A 13,935-nucleotide genomic window follows, 5' to 3' on the forward strand; every position below is an offset into this window, starting at 1 on the left:
GAAATGCCCTGAATAACAGCCACCCTCTGAGCATCTTTTCTTCGGGAAAGGTGGGAAACCAAAGAGTCAGCCAGCACCAGAAAGCACAATATGTTCCTCTGTCTGTGTGTCTGTCCATATGACCACCCACTGAGCGCTATGAGAACTGTGTCCTGCCAGCTTTGCACTGATCCACAGGTGACAAAACACCTAACCTGGTAAAGTGTCTGTACATCCAATTATCTTAGGTCACATCACATCCACGTTTAGTAACTGAACTCCACCACGCACCAGAACCCTACAGGCATCACTCAGACTGCCTTTGTTTAAGGTAATTGGAAGTGTTGTAAGATTCATATGACTCACACAGCTCTTTTCCCCACCCATGACTGTAGGTCATAGTGAACTTAAAAATGAAGTCCTCTCAACTCATAAATTACACGGCTACGGACAACCTTAAGCGGTGTTGAAACGCTTCGAGCAGGGCTTTGTTTCAGCGTTGCTAGAGCGTGAAGCTGAGAGCACCACCCCACAAGGAGCCTGGCTCTCACAGGCACAAATAAGACAACTATTTATCTTGCCATACCTGACATCTGACATGCTGGCAAAACGCTGATGGTGCACCAAAGGTGAAGGTGAAAACAAGCACTTACTGTTTCTTAAATGATGTTACTCTTTGAGGTATTGCTTCCGTAACAGGTCATATATTGTTTTCATCATAAGGACCCTTGTGAATGAAGTCTGGTTTTGAATTTTAAAAAATTGGGATCCACACAAAAGGATTTTCCTTCCTGGGACCTGTCTTGGCACAGCTACTGGCACTTTGAAATCTGATCTGTCAGATTAAGAGCTTAGCCATTAGAATAAACCACTGAGGAATCATTATTGGTTGTGTTTTCACACCGGTGGAAAAAGAACACATTTCATGCAGCGTCTGTGAGTATAACAGCCGCTTTTAACACACGATCGTCATGGTCTTCAAACAATTCTAAAGAAAAAGTATTTTTTAAAGTAGTTCTATGATTTTTTTTCTTTGCAAGTATTTTTATAGTAGTTTTATGAATGTGACAGTGACACACAGCCAGTTAATCGCTTTCCCAAAAGCTTTTTTCTTCACAACATCATATTGTGTAGAAATCATCCTCAGTCTGACCACCCAGGGGGTCCCTGACACCACAACCTTTACAGAGGGGGATGGGTGGGTGTGTCTGCATGTGTGTGTGTGTGTGTGTGTGTGTTTGTGTTTAGGCAAGTGTCTGCTCACATGCATTGAATATGCTCCTTCATCTTATGTGTATTGATCCTCCTGTCACAGCCTCTTATTCCTTTTTTTTTTGGTTGTTTGTTTCAGATACATCTATTGTTATTTTATTCACTACAGACTTCAACAGGGAACCATGCTACTTCCATTTGCTGCCACACAGACAACATTACATGTATTGAGCGTGAATACACATTCGGCAGAGGACTGGTCAATGTAAATGCAAACACAAACCAACAAACCAAAACAAAAGAGCACAATATGGATCCCTCTTGCAGCTAGAGCTGCTACACTTGCTCTGTTTGCCCTCTCTTCTGGCTGGAGCTGCCATTAGGTCAAATAATGGCCACATTTCATTTCTCCCTCAAGAGCCCTCTGAAGCTTTTTGCTTTTGGCTGGAAAAGTACATCACTGTCAGGTTCTTGAAACAGGACTCCACACTCTTTACTCCTTTTATACACACTTCAGTTTTTCTGACTTTCCAAACCCAACTCTTTTTCAGTTTCTTTCCAAATGATAGCGATGCTCTAAAATGAAAACCCTGTGTCAGCTAATGCGAAAAGCACTTGGGTGTCGTTATCGTCCTCTGTGCTTGACTTGTGCTGCCTCCTCTAAGAAGAGAAGAGGGTCAGCCATTATCCCCCCTCCCCAGTCGCCGCCGTGGCTTTCATGGCAAAGTGAGAGCGATTCAACCCCTAAACGGGTACACACGCTAAGGTGAACAGAGATACACACACGATAACCCGTTCAATTAGACAACATAGTCATGGCAGGCAGAATGTGGACAGATAAATGACCATACAGTATGGTGTACAATGGGAATTAAAAGTATAGGGCAGCTGGGTTCTTATCTGGCTGGGGAAGAAGAAACCAGGCAACAAAGGGAGGCCTTAGACTAAGAGGCTTGATGCATGGGAAAGCCATGGGCCGGCCATTGTGGCTGCCCTTCTGCTGAGCAAATAGTCCAAACTGTTCATTCCCCATCTCCCATTCTCTCGCCGGTACATTGTTTGTGTCCTTGCATTTCATTCTGACTGGGGAAGATTGCTCTCAGGGCCAGTGAGCAAACAGTCCAGAAAAGAGCCAGCTATCTCCTGCCGTTCCCAGGAGAACTAGCATTTTTATTTCAGCTCCAAGCTGTCAAAGGATTGGAGAGTTTATGTCAGGATCCTGAATTAATTGCTTTAAGCCTCAGGGCCGACGCCGGCGTTTTTATCACCAAATGTTCGGTAAAATGTTTTGTTGTGATAGCACAATGGTGTGAATAGTGATGGGCTACAGCACGGCTGTCAAGGATTTGGTGGAATGAAGGCAAACAGCAAACTTTTGTGTGTGTGTTTTTTCTGCCTCTTCATGACGGTAGATACATGAGCCAAGCTTGGCAATAAAGTGACTAAGCTTACAGATGCCTCAATAAACCATAGATGTTCAGACATTTGGTGGACCGAGCTTTAAAGGCTCCAAACTGTCCTCTGAACTGCCAAAGTGACTTCAGAACCGTCTGTCATCCTCATATCCATCCCACACCACTGCTTACTTAATAACTATACACAGTATATCATACTTTTGGATCTGCAGCACTCCCATATAGGCCTGCTAGCCATGTATCCAATATAGCAACTACAGTACTTTGTTACCCTGAACAACCCCTGTTAAGGCCAAACTTTAGTTTACATTTGCTTGCAGTGAACGCATTAATATATGTATTGTTAATAATGAAAATTATGTAATTGATACAGTTGGTAACTTTGTTGGATCCTCATATACTTTCTAGTAACACATGGCCAAATATCCCACAAGGAGAATTTTTGGAGTTAAAGAAATGGCTGCAGATTTTACAAAATTCATTATGCTGGCATATCTGAGTGTTGTGTTTTCGTTCTCTGTTGGCTCTGACGTGAACGCGCCAAAAACAACAAAAGGATCGACAGTTCCAGTCTTCAGAGCCGCACATCAATAACTGAACCTGAGGCCACCATCTGGACTTTGCTTTTCTTCACACAAATACATCTGACAGCATAGCTGACCACTATATTTGCATCCACGAAAGCATTACACATACTTTACTGTGCTGTATGATCCTGTACTATTTGTATAAATAAGCCACCTGGCATTCACTCGTTGCTGACTACAAAAATTACTACAAAGGTGGTCCTTTGATATAAAAACTGATAGGGAGTTGTTTCCAAAATAATATGCAACCCCTTTTCATATGAAGGTTTTGCATATGAAGGGAAGTCTGTGTGAAATTTGCATCTAATTGTAACAAACGGTAGAAAATGAATGAATGAATGAATGAATGAATGTAAATGTAGCCCTCTTTGACACTGTGACTTCAGACAGTGGCTGGTTGTAACAAGTCTGAACCCACAGCTAATTTAACTGTATCCCAGGCCCTCACAAATACTTTATGGCATGCAGTAGGTGATCCTTTTACACAACATTATCCTTCTGTTAAGGTTTTCAAAATAAGGGTGTGCCAGCTCTGGCCAGTAAATCTGCCAGTTGACTCCTTTAACCTGAAAGGATATTAAGTGACGAACACCGTGATGTTTCTGTCAGCGTCAAGCAGGCAAGGGTTAAATAGTGTGTATCAGGGGACTACTCTGCAGTGGGGAAATCATACAGGCCGCATCCTTCAACATAATCTGCTCAACAGCCCTATAGACACCTCCCAGATTTTCCTCAATCCCTCAGATGATAAATAACACAGCCATTTATTTGTGATTAAATCGGGGATTAATTTGATTCAAGTCAGGGGTATGGGAATTCATTAGCAGGCTGACAGTGGCACTATACATGGGGGGAATTTAATTTGAATCCCCAGGGGAAGTACTATGGGGCACTGGGGCTGTGTTTAAATGAAGGTCTTAAAGACAAGGGGGAGATATTGTTCCACACTTTAGGGCTGGACACTTGTAAGGTGGCACTTTATTGCTGTTGATGGGTTGTTATCAAATTGAGCACAGCAATGCTATTTATTACGTGAGAGTGTCCAAACATAGACAGGTCTTGTTAGACAGACAAATTTGGCCTGTCCGCATGAATCAAAAATAGTTCTAGACACTTGCACGACCGTGAGGAATTAAATAGAGGTTTTTCACACAGCTTCGGCTCTCACTCATACGGTATTAAAATCAGCACATTATTTGAATGTCAGTGATTCTCATGAATGTTGAAATGGCATAGCTATCGCAATCGCTCCTGACAAGCTGTGTGGTGTAAGGTAAAGGCATTAAATTCAACTCGGACCCAGATTACAGAATTCACCCCTGCAGAACACCTCCTGGGCACTCACTAAATTAGACAAGTCCCATTGTCAGATAGCCTATCACAATGCACATGTCTGCATAGAAGAACATGTGCAGGACAAAATATTCCTTAGTTTGTTATTCCGAGGACAGCACTAGGGGCACACGGGCTTGTTTGCCTTTGCTGGGAGAGGAGATTGGATTGGGGGTTTAAATGAATTGCTGGCGCACCACGTTTATAGGTTTCATTAACTTTTAATGAGTTGGGTGTCCTTCGCTGTGATTGGCTGGCAAAGCTCTGCCTTTACTTCCTGCGAGTGGAGCTGAGGGGGACATGAGGAGATACTGCAGCCTGTTGGCTTCCATGTCATGGCCATGTGCTGCTGAATGTGCCACAGTGGGTGTGAAATGGGTCCGAAAAAAAGGGGATATAACGTGGTACTATTCCAAAAGCAAAAGCCCCAGATATTCATCAGCACTGGCAACCGCTGAATCTAAAACCTGGAGGTGTCGAGCCTCAAGGGGAATAAAGAAACCTTGGCAAATCAATCACAGCCAAGCAGGCATCCCTTTACCACAGCTGACTGACATATCGTTTTATGGTAGCTTTGCCAACAAGGTTTGATCTCAAAGATGGGCATGAGCTCCACTGGGAAATGCCTGTGGAATCTTCAGAAAGCAGCTAGAAGCACAGATGTGTTCATGCACACAAAGCAATATCTAACTTTATATTTTGAGCATCTTTAATCTCCAACCAGTATAGTGTGTTTCTGCCTGCTGGATCACAGATTATCTTGCACGGGTTTTCTGTACATGTTATGTTTCTCCCTGAGAAGCTAATCTCCTCCTGTATGTGGCTGAGCCTCACTTCAGCACTCCTGAGATACAAAAACTCTGTCATCTCCATTTTATCTCCATCACTGAGGCACATGCAAAGTTGTTCTTCAGACATTTACATTATCTCCTTCACCCCTGATATTGAGTTATTCCCTTTAGAAACCTTAATTAGTTTGGTAAGATGGGGACTGTTACTCTTCCATTTGCACGCTGACAGATCTGTGTTGCAATACTTTACAAGGATAAACACTGACAATCAATCCACTTCCAGGCATATAAAAGCAGCAGGGTAGTGAATGGATCGCCTTTAGGTCAATGCACATCCCACCAGCTGCTGCCTCACAGTACTCAATGGGCATTGTTGATGGACCTCTCTCTCTCTCTCTCTCTCTCTCTCAGGATTCGAAGGAGTCCTACACTGGAATGTCACACAGTCCTGCCAGAAGAGTGTGGATACATCACAGTCAGCGGCTGCATTCTCACCCTGTCTGTCCTGCTCTCCCTGTTCCTCTCTCTTTCTTGCTCTCTCTCTCTCACCTTCAGCACACACAGACCTCCTCCTCTCCATCATAACAGAACCTCAAGCTGACCCTCATACATCTTCACAAAATAATAGCTGCAGCTCTTGGTTACGTTAACTGTAAAACTTTCCAACATTTTACGATGAATGTGTCTTCTTTAGAAATGAACAGAAGTGAACGGTTGACAGGTAAAATTCAGCTTCTTCTTGTAAAAAATATTTGGTTTCACGGCAGAAAAGGGAGAAAGAGTGCAAATAGTTGGAGGGAGAGGAAGAAATGATAAAAGAGGATACATGGCTTTGGTACACATTTATAAATCTGTCGTCATACTCTAGAAGGAATAAAAGTGCTTTATGTGCAAGTAGATGCACCTCTGTAAATGTTGACAACTTTAACATGGATTGAAAAATTCACCCAAAAGTCACTTTTTGAAATTTGATGTAAAATCATCAAACAGTTAGTTCACAATCTGGTTCCTATTTATTTAATTAATAGGGGTTTACATTTTTTTTTTCAACCATTTCAGTTTATTGTATTAAAAGCAGAATATTATTAGGGGAGACTGGAAAGAAATAATCAAATCTCTGAGGCCTTTCAGCCACTTTCAGGCAAAACAAAACAATGTGAAGACAAAGTGACAGTAGTAGTTTAAATTCTGTAGCTAAATTATTCACTAATATATTTTCTCAGTGTCGGTTTTATTTATATGTCATATTTTTGAATGCATGTTTTTGCTGGAAATACTGAAATATTTTATTACAGGAGTGCACAAATTTAGGTTTATGTGCAAGTATATTTACATTTTACCTTTATAAATGTGATGTAAATTTGAGCCTGTAACATGACAAGCAAAACTTTATTTTGCGTTTTCTCTTACAAATCAAAATAGTTTCAGGTCTAATGTGATACTACACTTTATAAAAATTCCAACTTTCTAATTGGTTGTGCGCCAATCCTAAATCCCCACTAAGCAAATAAGCAACAACAGAAAAGATGAGACAATAATAACAGCGGGTTAAAACCACTGTATCAGCCGCTGTGCCAAAATAAATGGACTTTATTTATTAGATCAGTCGCCTATTTTTATTTTAAATAGCCTGTTTTTACTGGAGGCCTTATTTTTTCCTTACATTTTACCATAATAATAATAAACGCCTGCTTGTTTTTTTTTAACGCACTTCTCAAAATAAAGAAATCATAAGCTCAATAATGACCACATTTGTTCATCTGCAGGGAATACGTGTGGAGAAAACCGGAGACACGTACGGTGGTTGAACGGAGCGTCACACCTGGACGGGCCGCCTGCTGTGGGACCACGGCTGGCTTTGAGTTCTGACTCTGTGGTGCCTTTAATATACTGAGACACGGCACTTTGCCTTGGTAAGATGTAGGATTAGGAGTATTTCTGGTGAAAGAGGAGTTAAGTCGGGCTATGTGGACGGTCCCTCCCCTGCAAAAGGCTGAGGCAGAATTACAGCTTGTTGGACCGGTGTCCCGGCGTCGTCATGGAGACAGATCTACTTGGGTGTTCCAGTACGCGGGCTGCAGCGCACGCACAGCCCCGAGCTCCGAGCTGCAGACACCCTGCTGTATATAACACCATCTGACTCCCTCAAATAAGGGGCTCTACCTGACACTGCCTGGTGAGCCGGGCACATGGTGATGGCTAGAGAGTAGCCACTTATTTTAAGGCCGATAGGAGGATTGATTATCAAACTACTCTGCACACTCATCTTAAAAGCGGCTGCTACCCCGATGGACGTTTTCATATGTTTTATTTTCTTTAAATCCCGTTTTTCCCTTATTTATACAAAAACATGCTGCTAGGACTGTTAGTGTCGTTACCCTGCTTTTTTGAGTTGACGCCCATGGGTGGATGCGCGCATGGCTTATAGGGCACTGAGTCATTGTAGGAAAACAGAGGCCCTAATTCGCCTAAGCATTAAAATGCATCGCTGTAGGGAAGAAGTCTCACCCTGGAGGGCTTGTAATATTAGATGCTATTTAAAAGCATGGAGTGGAGGGGCAAAGGCATTCGCCTGTTGCTATATTACAAGTCAGACACATTTTTAAAAGATGATCTTATGTGCAAATATCCTAATACTTCCTGTTTTAGGCATTCACTTTTAAACAGAACTTTATTATATTCTAATTCTATTTATTGATAACCTTTTTTTCTGCCACCGACGTGGAGCTAAAGCCTGACCTCCTGCCAAAGACGAATCAGAAAGTTTTGTCTTTGTGAGAAAGGCGAACTGATTTTCAGGCCTTATATGTAAATTCAACTATAAGAAATGCGGAGAAATCAGGTTAGAGGCGTAAAAAGGATCAACAGGCTGGTCCATCCTTTATTCCGTTGCTATAACAACAGATGTGCTGTCTGTGATGGCGCTGCCAGGAGCTGCAGAGGTGTCCTCCCGGACGGAGAAGCCCCCTCAGTGTTAGGAGATGGGAAGGTCCGGTCATGTGGCCTCGCCGCACTTTTGTCCGCTAGTACAGATTGAGGTTGGTTACCTTTGAACCGACGAAGCTCCACAAGGCCATTCCCATCTCAGGGAGAACTAGAGTGGGCTTGACCGGGGTTATCTCGCCTTTTAAGGGTCGGAGGAGAGCCTTATCGGTATACAACTGTTTAGTATTGGCTCTCCATCCATAGGGCCTCTTTGAGCCTATTTTATACAGTCGGCATGGCGGAAATATGTATGCATAAATAATTATTATTATTATTATTACATTTAACCTACAATAACAAAAATAACACTTTGCACAAGGGGTCACACTATAACATATTATCTTCATAAGTTAAAACCTTGGCATTACAATTTCGAACAGCTTATATTTGACAATTAAAGATTAAAATGGGCCCTGAAAACAATCGATGTGTACACTGGTAGGCGCTGATCTAACAGCCCGGCGGGGTCGGTGCTGCAGCAAAGCTTTAATGGTACCAGTGCTGCACCAGTGATAACAATCAGCCGCACGCTGCAAAAAATATCCAGCTCAACAAATCATTAGGTCCGTGTTTAATCTCCCATTGCAGTGAACAAGTGAATAGATCCGCTGGTTTCACCTGTCAGGAATGTCCGGAATAAGGAGTGTGAGGAATGTTCAAAAATGAGCTGATGTTTTCTTGATATTGGTGACTGGTCTATAGTGCATTTGGTTTGAAGACATCGCCAGCACTATATCTAAAAGCTGCATTTTAAAAACGGACCAAGCACCAAACTAATTCACTCCCCAGTGACAGATTCTGCAGTGCAGCAGGATGCTTCTCCATCACTCAACTCAAAGACAGAAGCGTGAAGCAGCCTCTATCACACAACCTCCAGATCACCTCAGCTTTGCACCACCCTGTCGTCAAATCCGATACGTCTCCTTTCTCGTGAATTTGGGATATCAGCCTCTGTCTCGCCTCATCTGTGTCAGGAAACAACCTCTCCTAATAAGAAATCATGCGTTTCTAGACGACAGCGCAATAGAAAAGAAAAGCTTCATACCTGTGCAAAATAGCTGGTGCTTGTTGTTGGCAAGTCACACAGGAGCCCTTTGTAGAAGCTCGCCTTCTGCCTTCTGCAAAGGGCTCCAGACATCACGGCATTTATTTGAGCTCAAACTCTGTCACTGTTGACTTTAGCACAAAGCAAAGATTTCACTGCCCCTCTAGTTAAAAAAATGATTATTTTACAGAGATATCGATCAGTGTGCTATAAAAAAATCAGCTTAGCATTATATGTCTAAAATGAATAGGACCAAATTTAATGTCTGTGTAAATTTACAGAGCTGCGGCGTCCTATTCAGAGTTTACACTTGTGCAATTTGGTTTGTGCGTGTGCTCGTCCTATATGTGGGCATAGTCTCCATTCTATTGTTTACTGGCTTTGTTTATTCGCAGATCACGCTGTTTAAAGTGCGATCTGTAAAGAGGGTCTGGAGAATAAACGCACACTTTAGGCCCTACGTGTTCAGAAGGCGATGGGTGTCATTTGGTTATTAGGGGAGCAGAAATGCGCCCAGACTCCCCTGGCCTTGGATTAAAAAAGGGGCGGGGGCGGGGGGGGGGGGTGTCCCGGTTCTTTTTGGACGACACCTAGCCTATCTTATCTAACAAGAGGGGAGGGTCCAACTACTTTAAAAATAGGGAGTAGACAATGGACCCCCAGATTGTGGGGAGAGAAGTTAGAGCAGCACATTCAGGCGGCTGTGTTCCCAAATCTGCCTCCTTTTACAGCAACTATTCTCCTGCTCCACGGGAGGCTGTTTGATGGGACAATGACACTTAATCTTATTCACCGATCTAAACTTTGCAGTGTGTGTGTGTGTGTGTGTGTGTGTGTGTGTGGGTCGGAGGACCAACCTGGCTGACTGGAAGGCTGGCATGGCGTTTGAGTGACAGCCTGAATCATAACTGTCTCACTGCATGTGTGGGAATTTTAATGGTGGATTCAATTCCGATTGGTTTAACTGTCAGCAGCTGAACGCCAGTTGGAACTGTGCGTGTAAGCATATGTTGTCAGCTTCTGTAGAAAATATTCATTTTCATATGCAGCATCTTTGGAGGAGACATTGTATTTTATTCAGCCTTCTTCCTCATGGGTCGTCTTCTTCATCACTTCAGTCCAGAAATTGAACAGAGTGGCTGAGGCGTCGGAGAAACGTTTTGCCCACAAATAACCCAATTTAGTTTGGGATTAATAAACGTGCACTTGTTTTGTTTACATTTTCTGAATGATAAATCAGGAGCAATGTGCTCGGTGGTGTCCTGCAAAGCTACTAATCCCTGCTTTAAAATAAAAAGCGCTTTGTTGTAACAGAGCCTTTTTAAAATTGAACACTCAGCCAGGAGGTACTGTGAAACTCATTTTATGCAATAATATGGAATTCGTTGATGTTGTTATTCAGGCCGTGCATGTGCCAAAAGTGAATATTAGTAAAAACCGTAATTATCATCATCAACAATAAAGTTGTCCCTAGCTGTTCCTCTTTCCACATTTTTGTTTTTAACATTGTGTAATGAATGATTTCCATGATTTAAAATAAATGTTTCATTTAATGTGTTTGTCTACAGATATGTTATTCATTTACAGGCCTATTAAATGAATCTAAGTCCACCCTCAGCTGGAGCACAGCTGCTAACAGCGTTTAATGATTGACAAGATGTTTTCCTTGAAAACGATTCGTTAATAACACTTTAATATAGATTCTGTTCTTGTCACTACAAGAATACACATATACAAGCCATAAATAGGAATTACACAAATGATTGAAGAAATCCTGCGATGCATTTAAATTCATTTCGAAGTCCAGTTCTGCAGGCGGAGGCTATTTTACAGCAGGTGGTTGTTTGTCTTTGGGGTCCATTCCTGAAGCCGACCTCTGAACAGATCTCGTCACATTATCATCACTCCTAATTATTATTATTATTATTATCAACAGCCTTTCTCAAAAGAATTATACTAACAAACTTGACAACTAAACGGTGGGAAACGTCAAAAATATCTGAAATACATATTGTACACAAACTCTATAATTTTTTTTTTTTTTTTTTTTACAAATGTACAAAGTGAACGGGAATAAAGTCCATATCATGGAGGCGTAGAGAGTTTTATGAGGAGTTCATGATTGGTCTGGAATAGACGCCTTGGTAGTAAGTTGTGTCAGGTATGGATGAAGAATCTAGACCGGCTTTCCCCGCCATGGAGCCCATGGAAAGAGCCCCGGCCATGGGGGAGCCATAGCCGGAGTAATGCATCACCTGCTCGTAAGTCTTTAGGTCCATTTTATGATGCTGCTGCTCTGAGGACATGAGGTTATTGATGGAGAAGGGGTGGTTGAAGGAGTAGTGGTGCTCTGGCTTCAGGTGCGCTTCGTGCGCAAGGACCGAGTGATGCTGAGACATGAGGTGCTGCCCGTGCGACACCGGGGAGACGGCGGCGTGCTCCGGGCTCAGGGCCTGGCTCGTCTTCATATCCGACAGGGACCTTTTGTGGTCGCTGGAGGAGGAGTTGGAGTGCGGGGACTCGTTGCCCTTGCAGCTGTCAGAGCTGCTGTTGGAGGATCCGCCGTCTCCCGCTTTGCGAGAAGTATCCTTCATTGCCATCTTCTTCTCGCACTTGAAGCGCTTCTGCCTCCGCAGATAGCAGCCGTTCTCAAACATGTTCCCGGAGTCTGGGTGGAGAGTCCAAAAAGAGCCTTTCCCGGGTTTATCCGGCGACCTGGGCACTTTGAGGAAACAGTCATTGAACGACAGAGAGTGGCGAATGGAGTTCTGCCAGCGCTGCTGGTTCTGTCGATAAAAAGGGAAGAGGTCCATTATCCACTGGTAGATCTCCGCCAGTGTCAGCATCTTACTGGGAGACTGTTGGATGGCCATGGTGATGAGAGAAATGTAGGAATACGGGGGTTTGGCGTGCGTGTAGCTCCTGCGGTAGGTCTTAGGGTCTCTGGACCTGTTAATGTTAGACTGTCCGTATATGGGGCTCATGGCGTTCATGTTGGTGTAGGATGTCAGGGCGTTCATAGACGCAGGCTGTGCGGTCATAGGACTCATGCTGGGGCTCAGGGCTGCGCTCATGGCCGTCATGCCTGTGCCCATGCTGTTCATGGCTCCGGTGCCCGGTGACATGCCGGTCATGGAGGGACTCATGCCTGTGTTGACGTATGACATGTTCATGGAGTTGGCTGTCATGTTAGCGGTGGTGCTCATGCCGGACATGCTCATGTAGGTGTTCATAGAATTCATTCCCAGGCCCGTGTTCATGTTGCCAACCACACAAGCATCAATCACAGTGAGCACAGAAATTTATCACACTGAGTTTTTAAGACTGATAAAATCAAATAACAATTATTAATTTAAAATTATGTTCAGCCAGCATCTCATTTTAAATGCACACTGCGTCGACAAGGCTGAAATGGTCGTATAGATTTTTGCTTCCGCGTGAAACAGTTTGAAAATGAACAGCACAGCTTCATACGTTCAACCATACCGTGCATGTGAAGCCACTGGCATGACAGGTAAATTAAAGTTAATTCGCTAAACGTACAATGTTGACGAAAATGTTGACACCTAATGTGCCTGCGCTCCCACACAGAATAGCGACTGCAACACAAATATTTGAATCAATCTCCCCAAAATCTAACCCTACATGTCAAGCAACTTTGTGAGGATAGTGCGCTGCGTGGAGATGGGGGAGGATTTGGAGGCGCCTCAAGTCAATATTTGATCACAAAGTTAATATTATCTCAGGGCTAATATTGAGTTGTATAAAACGGGATCGGCTTTAGACAGGAAAAAATATATATTTAAGGTACCCACCTCGGGCTCTCCGTAGTAGGTGCTCCAGTCGGTGTGTTCGTGTCCTTCCATTTTAACTGCTCCAAGCATCATGGAGGACTTTTACAAAGCGTCTCCCAGCAGAGGAAAAGCCAAAAGTTTCCCTATTAGTAGGTGACTGGGGACCACTAAATGTATTTGTGTCGTCGGTGTGTCCCTTCGTCAAGGACTGGCGCATGTGTCTTACGGAGCCAGCCGTGAAATGCGTCTGTCAGTGACTGGAGTTCAAATGACGCTCCGTGCTGCCTGTTAACTCTGTGATATAGCTCTGTGCTCTAGGCAAGCCTCCAATCCCTACTTCTACGCCTTGGGCCCTATTTGAATAATCTCCTCGCACCTAGGCGTGAGACTCCTCAAGCTTCCCCCACCCCAGTTGTACACCTGCGCTGAATGAAAAGAACAGTTTCATATGAAAAGCTTCATTATAAACTAATCTCATTGTATTGGCTGGGGGGCAAAAAAAAGAGCGATAAAAGGATGTTTGGCTCTTCCTTGGTGTGGTTTTCCTTACGCCCATCCTCCAACCTGCATTTTCCAGCTAAGATGAGATCATAACCCATTTTTGCGTTCTAGGAATTTATAGCCCAGCCACATACAGTATATAACATGATTTATTTTACACCCAATAACAACACAACTCGAGAATGTCAGAACTTAAATGCTCATGAAGATGGAGAAACCCGCGTAAAGGCGTGTTTAGACAAATGAAATTCTAGTTAATAGTTGTAATATACTGCCAGTGTTGTGTTGCTATGC

At 43.3% G+C, this 13,935-nt stretch overlaps 1 protein-coding gene across 1 annotated transcript; it reads right to left on the bottom strand.

Annotated features, from left to right (window-relative positions):
• Positions 1-11,084: 11,084 nt before the first annotated feature.
• foxa2 (forkhead box A2) lies at positions 11,085-13,469 on the bottom strand. The gene is made up of 2 exons (XM_020608697.1): positions 13,154-13,469; positions 11,085-12,619 (listed from the first exon to the last, which is right to left on the bottom strand). The coding sequence occupies exons 1-2, from the start codon at positions 13,231-13,233 to the stop codon at positions 11,452-11,454; spliced, it is 1,248 nt and encodes a 415-aa protein (XP_020464353.1). The 5' UTR covers positions 13,234-13,469; the 3' UTR covers positions 11,085-11,451.
• Between the last annotated feature and the right edge of the window lie 466 nt (positions 13,470-13,935).

The sequence above is a fragment of the Monopterus albus genome, unplaced genomic scaffold (genome assembly GCF_001952655.1).
Source record: "Monopterus albus unplaced genomic scaffold, M_albus_1.0 scaffold94.1, whole genome shotgun sequence".
Taxonomy (NCBI): domain Eukaryota; kingdom Metazoa; phylum Chordata; class Actinopteri; order Synbranchiformes; family Synbranchidae; genus Monopterus; species Monopterus albus.